This window comes from Typopeltis vanoorti, chromosome 23 (assembly GCF_054136105.1).
Source record: "Typopeltis vanoorti isolate ZY-2024b chromosome 23, IOZ_Tvanoo_1.0, whole genome shotgun sequence".
In the NCBI taxonomy this organism is placed as follows: domain Eukaryota; kingdom Metazoa; phylum Arthropoda; class Arachnida; order Uropygi; family Thelyphonidae; genus Typopeltis; species Typopeltis vanoorti.
In genome coordinates, this window is record NC_143571.1 from 92884617 (window position 1) to 92901749 (window position 17133).

The 17133-nt window shown below is 35.7% G+C and overlaps 1 protein-coding gene across 1 annotated transcript in view; it reads left to right on the forward strand.

Annotated features, from left to right (window-relative positions):
- The window catches only part of Hmbs (porphobilinogen deaminase-like protein l(3)02640), a 231703-nt gene that overhangs the window by 125357 nt on the left and 89213 nt on the right, over positions 1–17133 (forward strand). Inside the window, exon 6 of the mRNA XM_090412648.1 lies at positions 5400–5475. Coding sequence (XP_090268774.1) covers positions 5400–5475 — 76 coding nt within the window. The remainder of the gene's footprint in view (positions 1–5399; positions 5476–17133) is intronic.

A 17133-nucleotide genomic window follows, 5' to 3' on the forward strand; every position in this document is an offset into this window, starting at 1 on the left:
CCATGCACCTATTCCCACAAGAGGCCACCCCTGCTACCATCTACCCTGGGATGCCAACAATTTCTGAAAGATCATTTGCAACAAAAATTTTTGCACACAAGTTTGTTCAAAATTGTCAGATGCATATTTGATCACATTTGATTTTGCTTACATTTTATGCTTTGAGTACAAATGCAGTGATTATAAGCAAAAATTGAAATGTTATTAGAAATGGTTGGCCCTTTTTTATACTCTTTTTACTGAATGAAATATAAAAAACATTCCATATTACTCATGTAAACTCCATAAAATGTATTGATGCCAACATGAATAATTGATATAATCTAGATACTCATGTAATCACCTAGGAAACACCTGGTCTTTGTTCTAAATTTTTGAGTAGCATTTAAGTAAAATAAGGTCTTTATTTATAATGAATATCTTTTTGTGAAGTTATATGAGATATTATATGTTATATGAGTGTGTTATATGAATATATGAAAGTTATATGTTATATGAATGTTATGTGAAGTTATGCAATCTGTCTTGATGATATTTCTGGTGGTATATTGCTGGAATTATGCTGGCCTGGTTGGTTGAGTGGTTATTTATCCGCTCGCCAGCCAAAAGGCTATGGGTTCAAATCCCACCAAGGGCATGGGTGTTTGTGATTGTCTGTGGAAATACTGGTGGTTGGTGGCAAATAGCGTTGGTGTAGTTGCAGTTAGTTCTAGTTGTTGGATTGAGTGCTGGAGAAGAGTTGTAGAGTGTGTTCCCTCCCTTGATGAGTCCTTGGACTCCCTGGAGGTGCCACGTAATAATAAACATTTTTTTTTTTAAATGGGGTGCACTAAAAAAATAGTGTGATTAAGTAAAATAGACTATAATTAAATACAGTACAAATTAAATTTTCATCAATTAAAATTTATTTACATTATTTACACTAATTATTTTATTTGATAATTTTTTAGACTCAGACTTGACATCTTGGCTCGAGTCCACTGACTCGCAAAATCTCTAAACACCAAGTCTTCCCAAACTCTAGTCTGAGCAGTTTGTTCATATTTGATGTTGCAGCTGAGTATGATAAAGTGAATGGCTATAGTATGATTCTGTTGAACTTTGCTAAGGCACTTTGACAGGATATCACATGAAAGACTGTTGAATAAATTGGAGGATATATGATTGGAATATAAATTATCGAACAATGATAAGTGGATAGCTGATGGTTATGTGTCAAAGTGATATATGGTCAGATGTAAGGTGATCAGTGGTCTTGTTTGATCTCTTCTAATATTATTGATATTAGGAAGGACCTGATAGAAAGTGTTCAATTGTGTTTGATCATGATGCAAAGATAGGCAGTTCGGTCAGGGATGCCTGATATTCAGCATGCACAGAATGACTTGAATAGGCTGGAACAGTGAGCAGATGATAATGACTGCAATTTAATGTTAGTAATAGTGAATAGTAAGGTTTATAGAGAGGACATAGTTGTAAGGCCAGAAATGAAAGACCCCATGGCCCTCGAGTACTCTAATAGCATAAGGGTCATAAAATAAGAAGAGTTAGCTGATAATGCCTTATAGGAAAGATTAAAGTAAGTGGATCTTCCTCAAAGTAGAAGAAGAAGAGGATAGATCCAGCTAGGGGTCCATGGGAGTGCTACTTCCCTTACAATCAAGATGATTGCCCCTTATGGCCCTGTTGGTCCACGAGTCCTTATTCAGTATATTCGGACCACCCCCACCACACACACACACACACATATGGTGGGCTCCCCTATCTGCCACCGAGGGGACGCATTCTCTAGGGGTTACAGGGTCCCCCCAAGAGACCTTGTAATATCAACAGAAAAATCAAAAACTATGGCCTTTAAAGGACAAGATCCAGCAAGAACTAAAATGGTAATAGATAACAAGATCTTAGAACAGGTGAATTCATTTAACTACCTAGGATGTATGATCACATATGAAAATGAAAAAGATATAAACGTAAAAATTGCAAAATATTTAAAAATAACAGCTGTAATTAACTCTATATTTAAACCAAACCTAGTTCAAAAACAAACAAGACTAAAAGTATACAATACATTAACCCTACCAGTCTTATGGAAGCGAAATCTGGACAATAAAACAAAAAGACAAACAAAGATTAATAACAGCAGAAATGAAGTTTATGAGAAAAACTGCAAAATATACCATATTTGATCACAAAAGAAATGAAGAAATTATGAAAGAATTAAACCAAGAACAGTAATAGAAAAAATTAAAAAATATAAACAGAAAGATTACCAAAACAAGCCTTAAAGTACAAGCCATTAGGAAAAAGAAAACCAGGACGTCCTCTTAAACGATTCCACGATGACTTCTAAGGCCGGAACAGGCCATGCAAGGCCTAAATCCTTGATACACATGATGATGATGAATAGCGAATAGTCACAGTCATATTACACATTCTTAAACTCAGATGCTCCAAGCATAATTTCACCAATATGATATTTCTGGTGGTATATTATATTGGTGGAATTATGCTTGGAGCATCTGAGTTTAGGGATTGAAGTTATGGTTGAATAGGAATTAAAGTTCAAAGGTCACATAGAAAAAAAATTGCAAATGCAATTCAGAGAATAATTGCAATGCTGAAATAAATTCTGACATGTAATGATAAGAAAGTCATCTTGCCAATTTATAGGACCTTGATTTATTGCACCTGTACTGTGCACAGATTGGGTCTCCTCAGGTTCAAAGGGGATGAAGAGGCTGTGAAGTGAGTGCAAGGAATATTTATGATTATGATATTGGGATTGTGTAACGTAGGTTATGAGGACAGGTTGCAAATATTTATGGTGCTGATATTGGGATTGTGAGGACAGTTTGTTTATTGACTGCAGAATAAACTGGTAAACAGGAGAAAGAGAAATATTATGACTGAGGCTTATGAACTTCTGAAAGGTTGTTATAGGATACTAATTGATGGAATTTTCTGCTTAAGTGGAAGATGACAAGGGAGAAATCCATGAAGATTATATCTGTGTTATATCAGAGCAACAGTTGGCCTGTTGAAGTGTTTCAGTACATCTAGTGTGAATATTTTGCTGGTCTCCCACACTGATTACTTGAATCCATGAAATATTTGATAACAGTAGTTGAATTGGATTTAAACAGTATTGATGCAAACACAGATTGATAAGAAAATAACTATTTATTAGCTTAAAAGCTAATATTTTGCTGGTATTATATCCAGCATCTTCAGAGCACACAAACAAAGTTTGTTACAAATGAGAGACAACCACAATTCGGTGTAATAGTGGGGCTAGTATAAGTAATTGCAGTGTGCAACACAAGACTAAAGTCCTAATATGGCGGTATCTAAGTTTAAAAAAAAAAAAATAGTCCAAAGTTTTGAATAAACTATAGTAGTCATTGAAAGTTTTGAAAAAAAATAAAAATAAATAAATATTAATTAGGTCTTAGGATGACTGTCTCCCAAATCTTTGGTAGATTTATACAGCCATACTTGCTAAGGTTTGGAGTATGTTTTAAGGCTTCTGTTGATTCCAGGAACAACCTCTCTGACTTGTAGAAGCTTCTGTGCAGTATTTTTGTTTTTTCCAATTGATCCTGTATGCTGGGGTATCCAAAGCATGGTCTGCCAGACTCTACTTGCCATAGCAAAAGTGCACACAGGATCAATTGGAAAAAAACAAAAGTACTGCACAGAAGTTTCTACAAGTCGGAGGTTGTTCCTGGAATCAACAGAAGACTTGAAACATACTCCAAACCTTAACAAGTATGGCTGTATAAATCTACCAAAGATTTGGGAGACAGTCATCCTAAGACCTAATTCATATTTATTTATTTTTATTTATTTTTTTTTTCAAAACTTTGGGCTACTGTTTTTTTTTTTATTTTTTTAAATTTTTTTTTTTTATATATATAACTTAGATGGCACCGTATTAGGACTTTAGTCTTGTGTTGCATGCTGCAATTACTTATACTAGCCCCACTGTTACACCGAATTGTGGTTGTCTCTCATTTGTAACAAACTTTGTTTGTGTGCTCTGAAGATGCTGGATATAATACCAGCGAAATATTAGCTTTTAAGTTAATAAATAGTATTAACTATCCAGGTGATAACAGTAGTGATTCTAACCTACACTGAATACTTCCTGTTTAGGATATATCAGAAAGAAAAGATTTTCTTCTTAATTCATCTACCAGTATTTGCTATATTGGTAGTTTCTTAAGGAAAATTTACTTTGAGTTTTTTCATTTGACTTTTAGTTTTCCTCTTAACGGTATATCTTTCTCTCCTTCACCTTGTTGATTTCCTGCCAACCATAACACTGATATCCTTCTCATCTTTTTTTTTTCTTCTATTTAGTCACATTACTCCTGATGAACAATCAGATTTGTTGTTTTTGTAAATAAGATGTCTGGCTATGATTATTGTATAACATTTATCTCTGCAGAAAAAGAATGATTCAGTTACTAAACAAAGAAAAATTAATTAAAAACAGAGAATTTTATAGTTCCATTGTTTTCTTGTAATACAACTGCTTACTTGTCATTTAACTTTCATACTTAAACATTTTTCAAGATACATAGACAAAACCAGTTGTCATCACAAAAATTAAATTCTTTCATGTTTATTATTTCTCTTTAGAGAAATTTATGCTGTCAAAATATTTTATTGCAAATCTCTCACAGTATTAAATCGTTTTTTATTTTTATTCTAGTATTAATCTACAAAACAGAATTTTTGCAAATATAGAGCCTCTGCTACTAATGGCTCAGTTAAGTAAGTTTGAGCGCGGTTAGTAGTTGGAAGGGGACCAATCATTCGATGCTGTTGGCACACTCTCCCTCTGAGTCTTGGGACTCCCTGGAGGTGTCAAATAATAATAATAATAATAATATCTGGATACACTCTAACCCTATTACTACTTAAGGAAATCAACTAGATCAATTTCAGACAATAATATATAGTGTTAAGATATAGTGGCCATGAGAAGTCGATATGATCTCTTCATTTTGGTGAGAAACCATAAGTGAAAAAAAAATATATATATATATATATATATATGATTTCATGTATCTGTGGTGGAAAACTTTCTAGATTCACTAGAGCCATGTTGTGGAAATGGGAAAGGTATAGTTGGCTTGGCTGGTAGGGACCTTATGTTATTTGTCACTAGTCATTAATTAATGATCCTAATAATTCATGATTTTCAGTTGATGCAGCACATTTATAGCTGAAAGATTTGATAAGGTTTCAAAAGATTTTTTTTTTTCATATTCGTAAAATTAAATTTTTTAACAGCAGATCACTTAAGATCTTATTGTATTCTTAAGTTGTATTTGAATATGATGAAATGTTTTTCCATTTTTGCTGATTCCACAATTTAACTTTTATAGTATTATAGGCACAAGTTCATTAAGAAGAATTGCACAGCTTAGTCGTAGGTATCCACATTTGAAATTTGAAAATATTGTATCCTTTTCCAAGTTTGCAGTGCTTGATTATTATTACTTAATGAATAAATTTTAATTTATCACCCAGAATTTCATACATTAAAATAACATTATGTGTTATTATATAATCATTTGAATTATCTAAAAATTATCATTTACTTCAATTTAACAATTAAGTTATTAATTAGGTCATAATAACTAATAATTAAGGAATTGACAGCATACACTAGAAATATAAATTAAATAAACTTTAATATATACTTTCCGATATTTTGGCAAACGTCACGTTGCCATCTTCTTGGGAACTTAATACAAAGACACGTGTACACAAGTACTACATAACAGCAAATGAGAACCGAAGCTAGGAAGCTAACGTTTACCTGATGGTGCCCCCTGGCAGGCTATATTGGTAGTTCTTGGCCCTTAACTTGATTCCTAACGCATTTAATGTTTAAATGCATTAGGAAGGAGAGGAGTGAATCCGGGCCATGTGGCCAAATGGCGAACACATCAACAAGGTAGCGAAGCCATATGGTAGGTTTTTGTGGGGCTGAGTTTAAGGCTTTCTCTTCAAAAGTCTCCATAAAGAAGTTGGCCAAGGGTGGGGAAAGTGGTGAACCCATGGCTGTCCCCTCTATCTGTTTATAGAATTTTTCCTGCCAAACGAAATAGCCTGAGTTCATTGTAAACTGAAATAGGGCTGAGATATCGGGAGGAAATTTAGCTTGGATTAGCTCTAAAGTTTCTTTGAGGGGGACATTCGTGAATAAGGAGGAGATGTCAAAACTGACCATTACGTCATTATGTTGGAGTATAAGGTTTTCAATACTGGCTTTGAAGTGGGCTGAGTTTTTTGTGTGTGATGGTGTGTTGCCAGTATAGTGTGAGAGCGCTTTGGCTAAATGCTTGGCTAGTTTGTCAGTGGGGGGAATTAATGCCATCCACTATGGGACGTAATAGCACATTTTCTTTATGTATTTTTGGGAGCCCATATATGTGGGGGGGGTCTACAGTTATATGGTTTCAGTCTATTGGTAATCTCCACAGGCCAAGAAATGACCTTCTTAAGGAGCCTATGGAGTTTTCTAATTTGAGAGTTGGTGGGATTGTATTCAATAGGGAGGTAAGTGGAACGATCTAATAGTAAAGTCTTGAGCTTACCTGTGTAGTCATTAAGATTGAGTACCACAGTGGCTTTCCCCTTATCCGCTTTGGTGATCACTATTTCTTTCTCATTGAAGGGGGGACGTGCATGTCCCCCTCATTTTCTTTGAGGGGGACATTCGTGAATGTCCCCCTCAAAGAAACCTTAGAGCTAATTCAAGCTAAATTTCCTCCCGATATCTCAGCCCTATTTCAGTTTACAATGAACTCAGGCTATTTCGTTTGGCAGGAAAAATTCTATAAACAGATATAGGGGACAGCCATGGGTTCACCACTTTCCCCACCCTTGGCCAACTTCTTTATGGAGACTTTTGAAGAGAAAGCCTTAAACTCAGCCCCACAAAAACCTACCATATGGCTTCGCTACATTGATGATGTGTTCGCTCTTTGGCTACATGGCCCGGATTCACTCCTCTCCTTCCTAACACATTTAAACAACCAACACCCTAGAATCAAGTTCACCCTGGAAAAGAGGGAAACAATAACCTCCCCTTCCTAGACACACTAGTCACCTGCCAACCTGATGGAACCTTGTTTTTCCCAGTTTATAGAAAACCCACCCATACAGGCAGATACATTCACCAACAATCCCATCACCCCCCCCCCCTCAAAACAATATGGAGTTATTAAGACACTATTCAACAGGGCAAAAATAATCTGTTCAAATGATTAAGCCCTAACCACTGAACTAAATCACATCCATGACACTTTCTCAGCCAATGGCTATCCCCCAAAAGAATCCAAAAAATACTTAAACCAGTTATCCACAACCCACCTCCCCCCCCCCCTTCACAAAAAAGATTACTCTAAATCCATCACCATTCCCTACATCCGAGGCACCTCGGAAAAAATCAACAAAATCTTAAAAAAACATGACTTGACCACTTGTTACAGACCACACAGAAAATTGGCATCCCTTATCCGCTCCACTAAAGACCTACCTGGTGTATACCAGGTCCCTTGCAGCTGTAAATTGTCCTACTTTGGCCAAACAGGCAGAACAGCAAATATCAGAATCTCAGAACACAAGGATTACATCCGATTTCACCAGTTCAGCCACTCTAGGCTTGCAGACCACGCTCTGGATACTCGTCACAGAATAAGATGGAAAAAAGCCACAGTAATACACCGCAGCAAGTTCAAATATGAAAGACTATTCATGGAATCAGCCTCAGCCCTTAGGAACATGCCAAACCTCAATTTGGATGCATGAGACTGCCCCAAATTTGGGAAACATTTATCAGAAGAACTTCAGCCCAAAGGCCAAGAACTACCAATATAGCCTGGCAGGGGGCACCATCAAGACTTTAGGAAAACGTTAGCTTCCTACTTCGGTTCTCATTTGCTGTTATGTAGTACTTGTGTGCACATGTCTTTGTATTAAGTTCCCAAGAAGATGGCAAAGTGACGTTTGCCGAAATATCGGAAAGTGTATATTAAAGTTTATTTAATTTGTATTTCTAGTGTACGCTGTCAATTCCTTAATTATTAGTTATCATGTTTAACCAATGTATAAACCTCTCTACAAGAATAATTAGGTCATAGTAAATATAATGTCTGCTAGATATAGTTGTCTTTCCATCAGAAACCAACAATACAGAAATAAATTGTGTTTATTTTGTTTTTTAATGTGGCTCCTGCCAATATAAGGATTTTTTTTGTAAACCTATAGTACATTCATACTGTTGGCTGGAGATTTTGTTTTTCTACATTTTTATTAATTTAATTTTTTATAATTTTATTTTTTTTTTACATAGTTTAGAAACCCTGCCCTGCACACCAAACATGGAACTTTTTCAAGCTTCTAGCCTATGAGCAAGGTGGTGACATACCAGGTGATGAAATTCATCTCCAACCTAAACACAATCACAAACATCCATGTCAGTAGTGGGATTAGTTGGATAGTGGGTTGGTTGTTGGTTGGAGAGCAGATATGCTAACCACTTGACCACTCTGGCCAGAGTGGCCATAAATAATAGATAAATAAATCTGAATGGCATCTAGTGAAGAGATGGCAGACAGGTGCTGCCATTTTGTGGTCACACACCTTTTTCTCCAGGAAAGCAATGTTTTTCAACATAAAAACATTGCTTTCCTGGAGAAAAAAACCTACTTGCTTATGCCAGGGATTGAATGACTCAGGAATCAATTAATGAAAGGATTAAAAAGTTCCTTTAGTTCAGCAATTAAATTCAAATATAGAATAATTAAAAGAAACACATGTATTAACCACTGTGAAAATTATTTAATTGTATTAGAATACAATTGTATCTGGAATTAGAAGTAATCAAAAATACAGCCATCCTAAATGGATATAATCCTAAAACAACTCAAAAAATCATCAGTCACTTCTCCACACATCAAACCAGACAGGAAAAATACAATTAAATAATTTTCACTGTGGTTAATACGTGTGTTTCTTTTAATTATGATCTCACCACAGGTTTCGTTATTTATCAAATTGAGAATGGCTTTCTTTGGGAAACCTAGGACTATGGATTCAAATGCAACCTCCATAGGGGCTTCACAGGCCTTCCTGTGTGAACACATTTTTAATGTGAAATTTAAAATTATATTATATTATATATTATTGTTTTCTTGATTCTTATTGTTAAACATTAAGAAATAAGATAGCAACAGCTTTCAGAATAAAAGAAAATAATATAATAGGAACTTAAAAACAGAAGACCAGAAAAGTGAAAGACCACAGACAAAGATGAATCTAGAGAGAATGGCTGCTATGAATAGTAAATGATGCCATATGATGGCTTGCTTTGGTTTATAATTTATTTGGCACAAAAACAACAAAGATCATACTGTGTCATACCAAAGGTTACAGCTATACATAAGCAGTTAAAGAAAATTGTAAACAGTATGCCTGTACAAAAATTAAGTTCCATAAAGCAGCATCTACGGATAAACAAAATTGCTGCAGAGGGCACAAACAAAGTCAGAGGTTACAGTAGTATAGAAATAGTCAACAATCATCATCATCATCAGCAAATTCCTGCCATGTACCCTCAAGGGGTGTACAGGATATGACAGTACTACATGAAAAAATTACATCATTACTAACTTCCTATCTACAATTTTCCTCCAAATCAGTCTGTTACTTGTCAAGACTCCAACATTATCAGATCTTATATTTCTATCGTCTAAGGCACATTGTACCGTATCAATCCACCTATATCTTGGTCTTCCTCTGGGTCGTTTTCCTGCCAACCTGGCAGAGAACACTTGTTTTGCTAATCTTTCCTCTCCCATTCTATTTAAGTCACCATACCATCTGAGATTAGCTCTGCTAACGCATTCCTGGATGCTGACAATGTCAAGTTCTTTCCTAATATCCTCATTTTTAATATGATATTGCCATTGATGCCATCTGTTCACGCCTCTAATCTTTCTCAGGACTCTCATATCTGCGGTCTCTAGTCTTTGGTCAAGTGTTTTACTTCTGACCCAGCTCTCAGATCCATAAGTTAAAATTGGTTTGAACACAGTCTTGTATACAGCTAATTTAGTGTTCCGACTAATTTCTTTCTTATTCCATATGAATTTATTCAGTTGACTTCCCACCATACCAGCTTTGCTGATTCTGTTGTCTATTTCTATATTTAGTTTACCATCTTCAGTAAAAATTGTGCCTAAGTAGCTGAAATGTTTTACTTGTTCCACAGGTTCTCCATTCACAACACAGTTGACATTTTCAATGATTCTGCCTATTTTCATTGTCTTTGTCTTTTTACTGCTGACCTTCATACCGTATCTATTACAACAGCTATTCAATTTAGTCAGAGAATCTTGCAGACTTGTAGCGGATTTATTTAGAAGTATAACATCATCCGCATAAAGCAAAGAGCTGACATTAACATCTCCAATTTTGATATCAGGTTTAATACCACATTCCTTCATAATGTGATCCATATAGATAATGAATAACAGAGGGGATAATGTACATCCTTGTCTCACACCAGATTTAACATTAAACCATCTTCCTGTACTTCCTTCAATTCTAACTGCTGACTCACAACTCAAATAAAGACTAAGTATTGCTTGATATAATGCCCCATTGACACCATATAACTGCAGCGTATTGAATAGCTTCTCTCTTGGCACCTTGTCATATGCCTTTTCCAAATCGACAAAACTTAAATACAGATCTTTGTTATATTCCCATGCTTTCTCGACTATTTGTTGTAAAGTGAAGATCTGATCCTGACAGCCTCTATTTGGCCTGAATCCAGCTTGTTCTTCACCAAGCTTTTCTTCCACAATTCTTCTCAACCGTTTCTCAAGTATACTTGCATAGATCTTGCCAGGAACACTCAGTAGGGAAATACCTCTGTAATTCTCACATTCAGTTTTATTTCCCTTTTTATACATGGGTACTATGAGAGCTCTACTCCAATCGTCGGGAATTCGTCCCTCTGTCCAGGCTTTCTGAACTATGCAGTGCAGCCACTGTAAGACTCTTATACCACCATACTTCAGCATTTCTGGTCGAATATCATCTACTCCTGCTGCCTTTCCACATTTCAAGCCTTTGATGGCTTTTTCTACTTCAAGTATGGATATGTATTCCTGACTGCATGCCTGGTCAGTGTTTTTTATCATTGTGCTGTCATCACTGCTTGTTTCATTTAGCAGTTTTTCAAAGTAATTACTCCATACTTCAAGGATATCTTTTTCTCCTGTTTTCATTTCACCTTTATCATCTCTAATTCCTTTTACAGCACTCTTTCCTCCATTCCTAAGCTTCTTCAACAACCTCCAGAATATTTTGCCACCTTGATATTTATTTTCTATATTCTTGCCAAAGTCCTCCCATGACTTTTGTTTAGCTAGTTTTACACACTGTTTAGCTTTCTTACATTTGTCTCTGTATTCTGTAAGAGTAAAAGCTGACTTATTTGCCAGGAACTTTTGATATGCTTTCTTCTTTTCCTTCACTGCCTCTTTAACTTCCTGTGTCCACCAGGGAGTTCTGATTTTTTTATCCTTGCACACAACCTCACCACATGCCTCTCTGGCAGAATCAATCAATGTTTCCTTCAGAGTTTGCCACTGAATCTCCAAGGTTTGATTCCTGTTCTCAAACACTTTCATTTTCTTTTCAATAATATTTCTGTATTTTAGTCTACAGTTCACATCTGAGAGCTGCTCAACTTTTATTCGCTTTAAAACTTTCTTACATGTTATTCTTTTCAATATGAAATTCAATTTTATCCTGCTCAAGACTAAATAGTGATCACTTCCAATTTCAAATCCTCTGTACACTCTGGTGTCCTGCACCAGGGAGAAAACATCACTATCAACAATAACATAGTCAATGAGACTTTTCTTATTCCTAGCCTCTTCTCTCCATGTGAATTTGTGCTTTGCTCTTTTCTCCAAATTTTCCCAAAATATTTTTGTATGTCTCACAATCATTTCCTACTCTACTATTTAGATCCCCAACAAGGACCAACTTTTCCTTTTTCATTGTGTCACTTGGTTTTTCTAAAGCCTCAAAAAATTCCTCCACTTCTACCTTAGTAGAACCTTCTGTGGGACCATAGGCACAAATAAGTCTCATTGTCCAGTTCCCCATTCTCATATTTGCCCACATTACTCTACTTGAGACTGACTGCCATTCAAGAAGATTAGCCTCGTATTTTGTGTTGAATACTATGGCTACTCCTTCTTTTCCTTGATTGTCATTGCCTGAATATAACATTTTGTATTTATTGCTCAGAAAGATCTCACCAGTTTTGGTCTTTTTTGTTTCAGTCACCCCTATTATGTCGATCTGGTACTTATCTAATTCCTCAGCTAGCTCCATTTCTTTGCCATTCAGGCTTCTTACGTTGATAGTACCGATCTTTAACTCTGGTGATGTTGAGTTGGGGTTTGTTTTCAGATTTGTTCCAGTAGCTGACTTTTCGCTGTTCGCCCTGGTTCCCTGGCGAAAACAATGGGGGCCTTGTTTAACCGGGCGACGCCCCAGCCGGCATGAAATTTTGTCATGTTGTACCGCCATTTTTTATTTTGGTTTAACCAATAAGAATACAATTTGGTCGGCTAAATCCCAAATTGCCAGCCCATCCTCGTTCGTTCAGTATCAAAGTAGATACCCAACAGGGTGCACCACGAGAAAGTGAGGATTGGACATTAGGTCAGAAGCCCTGGTCGGTTCTCCGCATTCCTTTAAAGGCTATATGGAGGTCTCCTCTCAGTTATACAGCTTTGACCCTTAAGCACAAAATGCATGTACACAACACCAAACCAAGGAATGCAGTATCTACATATAGATAAAATTATAACAAATGTTTTTACAGCAGTAAAAAAAATAGGCAAAAAGAAATTATTATACAATATGCATATATGAAAATTAAATTTAGCAATGTGGTATCTTTCATATAAACAAAATTACAAGAAGGTTACATAAATATACAAGGTGTCCTACAGCAATACATAATTAGCCAAAAAAATAAACTAGTAAATAATATATATGCACAAATGTTAAGTTAAGCAATGCAGTATCTATTAATACATATAAACAAAATTACTGCATAGGTTACAGCAGTACATAAATAGACAACAGTACAAGATAATAAACAAAATGCATGTACAAAACCAAGCCAAGGAATACAGTATCGACATATAGATAAGATTACAGGAAATGTTATTACAGTAATACATACACTAGTGGCCAAAATTGTTGAAACCTTTTGGAAAAAGTGTATTTCTGAGGTTTGATGGCTCATAACACCACTTTTTTTTTGAGTAATACCATAAAATTATATATCAATGGAAAGATAATTTAATCAAGAATGTAATGCAATAAATTTTATGAAGGATTTTTTATTAGAACAGCAGTTATAAAGAAGAAAAGTGAAACACAGAAAAAATGAGATATGCAAAAATTCTCACAATGTGAGTTAATACTTAGTTGGGTAACCTTTAGTGTTAATTACTGCCTTATGCCTTCCCATGGAGTGAAACAAGTTTTTTAGTTCTGCAGCTGTTATAATGTGAAACCAAGATTGAATTATTGCTTCTATTAATAGGGTTTTATTGGTGGGTTGCTTCTGACTAACAAGTTTCTTTAGTTGGCTCCATAGATTTTTGATTGGGTTAAGGTCTGGGCTATTCCCATGCCATCCAGCAGTGGAATATGATTATCTTGAAACCACTTTTTGCACACAGCAGCAACATGACATGGAGCTGAATCCTGTTGAAATATAAATGGAAAAGATCACGTGCAGAAGGCTTCAGTTTGTGCTCAAGTATTTCATTTATGTATTTTGGGACATTTATTAAGTATTAATCACGCAAACTCTGCCTACACCTTTTGATGTCATACAACCCAGATCATAACACTAAGTGGGTGTTTCACGGTAGGTGTAATGCAATCAGGATGCAAATCTTCTCCGATTCTTTTCCTTATTTATTTTATGCTATCATTACCAAACAGGGAGATTTTGGTCTCATTACTCCAAATAACACTGTCCCATTGTTCAGCTGTCCAGTTAACATGGGTTTTAGCCCAGTTTAATCTTTTCAACCTTTGTTTGAGAGATAAAAATGGCTTTTTTCGTGGAATTCTAGCATTTAGACCAAATTCCTGCAATCTGCACTGAACAGTCCTTGCACTCAACTTCACATTGTATTGCACCATTTTATCTTGTATACACCCAGATGATTTTCTTCTGTCACGCAGGCACAGCCTCTCAATTCTTCTATTATTACTTGCTGTTGTGCACCTTTTCCTGCCTTGACCGATCTGGTTTTGTAGTGACTGAGTCTCCTTATACCTCTTCAATTTTCATTTCTAAATTTTCCACCAATAAGTTTCTACCAATTTTTCTTCTAATTTCTTCATAACTGTAGCCTTGTTCACTCAATAGTACTATTTTACATCGCTTTCTGGGTGACCAGCCATTTCTTTAATTTTACTTCGTCTTACATGCTCACTAAATGAAAGAAAGCAAAAAAACCAACCAACTTGATAGCAATCACATAACACACTGACAAATGTCCTCCTCTCAACTCCAAAACAAGATGACACCTGATTGGCTCTCTAAACACTCATGCTCATTGGCTACATTCAAATGAAGGAAAGCTACTTCATATCAACCTAAGCAAGTTGTGCTTCTTTTTTCTGGTTATTTGGCTATAACTTTTCATAGAATACAGATAATTGAACAAACTTTGTTGCATTACATTCTTGATTAAATTATCTTTCCATTGCAATATAATTTTATGGTATTACACCAAAAAAAAAGTGGTGTTATGAGCCATCAAACCTCAAAAATACTTTTTCCAAAAGATTTCCACAATTTTGGCCACTAGTGTAGAGGCAAAACAGAATTATTATACAATATGTATGCATAAAAATTAAGTTCAGTAATGTGGTATTTAGATATTACTAAAATTACAAGGTTACACAATTATACAAGATCGAAGGCTACAGCAATACATAATTGATCAAAAATTAAACTAATGAAGAATATATATACAAAAGTTAAGTTAAGCAATACAGTATTTACATATAAACAAAATTATAGTCAAATGTGTTTGTACAAATTAATTCTTTGTAAAAAATTAAACATCATGCAATCTGCCTAAGTGTATATGGCTTGGCTAGATAGGTAAAAATTTCATTCCTCTCTTGTGTAAAGTGCTGGCACTCCACCAAAATATGTCAAATAGTTGAGATGTGTATTGCATTTTTCACACATGGGAGAGTCATCAGCCCTCAGTAAATAAGAATGTGCAAGATGACTGTGACCTATGCAGAGCCTAGCAAGAACAACTTCCTCTCTTCTCTTTATACGTTGACTAGAATGCCAAATGGAAGTCATCATGAAAATTTTCAATTTTCATGATGACTTCCATTCAGCAATTAGCTTTGATCTTATAAACTGTCTGTAGCCTCATTTCTCTTAATTCCATTGTGGCTGGGAATCCAGCACAACTGAACATCAAAATTAAGGATTTTCATTTTGTAAAACATGTAAGACCTCATAAAGTACTGGATGTGAATTATATACAAGAGAGGATATAGTCTGTATAAATTATATACTTTTGGTAGCATTTTTCTTTTATATGCACAAGTGCAAGCTGAATGACATGTAACTCTGCTGTGTAATTGCTACAATTAGGTGGTATTAGTTCTTGAACCATCAGTATAGATGGGCATCAGAGTGTGCTGCTCTGTATTCATTAAACAATTGCAGGTCGACAGATGATGGAGTATGAGACGTCTATAGCTGACAAAGTGAGAGGTTGCAGGATGGAGTGCAAACCTGCCATGGAAGGATGCTGTTATGTTTAGTGCAGGCAATGTTGTCAACATTCATACCAACGGCTTGCACAGTCTCTTTAACACGCATACCAAAAAGACATATAGCAGTTTGAAGTGTGTGATATTGAGCTTCCCAATGCAGAGAAAATACACTAGTCCATGTAGGTTGATCTGGGAGAGACTTTATCTTCAGGGCATAATTAAGAGACAATTGTTTCCGTTGAAGTGATAGAGCCGATTCATTTGCTTCAACATAAAGACTCTGAGTGGGTGATGTGTGAAAGACACCAGTAGCTATCCATCTACCCTGATGATGGATGGAATCCAACCATTACAGGTTACTCTGTCTTTCAGAACCATAGACTTGAGACCCATAATCCAGCTTTGAACGATATTGCTCCATCTTTATGCATGATAAAGATGGAGCAATGAAACTTGATCAGCACTTCACTCAGTAGAGGATAGAGTGCGAAGGAGGTTCAAAGCTCTCTTACACATTTCTCTTAGTTGATGAATGTGTGCTAGAAATGTAAGTTTTTTTGTCATAGATGAGTCCCAAGAATTTGGGATTCATCTTTGTAGCTACTGGAATAACAATGTTATTCCAGTAGCTACAAAGATGAATAATTCAGGATCTTGGTGACGAGTGTATTTTCTTAATTCAGGATCTTGGTGAAGAGTGTATTTTCAACAGAAGTGTACACAGATGCTTTTTCCTGTTGAAAACCTAAACCCATTACTAAGAGCCCACAGAGAAACATGATCAAATGCTTGCTGAAGTGTCTTTCAGTTACCTTCATGTTATGAGAGTGACAGTAAATTGTGAAGTCATCAACATATAGAGCATTGTCTACAGTGGGAGGATGCTGTTCAGTGATTGAGTTAATTTTAATAGCAAAAAGTGTCACACTTAAGACAGAGTCTTGGGTTTATGTAGAAAGTATTTTACCTTGGGTATAATAAATGTCAAAAATACCAAGCAATTTTAAACCTGGTTTTACTCCATTTCCCAAGTAAGCAAACACTGCAAGTGATGCAAGTCTAGCTGATCCTACAGGTAGTGCAAGACCAAGGCAACTTGTGGCAAAGGTGGCATAAGCTCTGATCACTAATCTTAATATTTACCCTTAATGCCAAAACACATCTCCAAGAAGGGGATGTATGATGTTTTGTATTAAAGGCAGGGGGGGCCACTACCTAGACCGGTTTCGACCTTTATTGAGG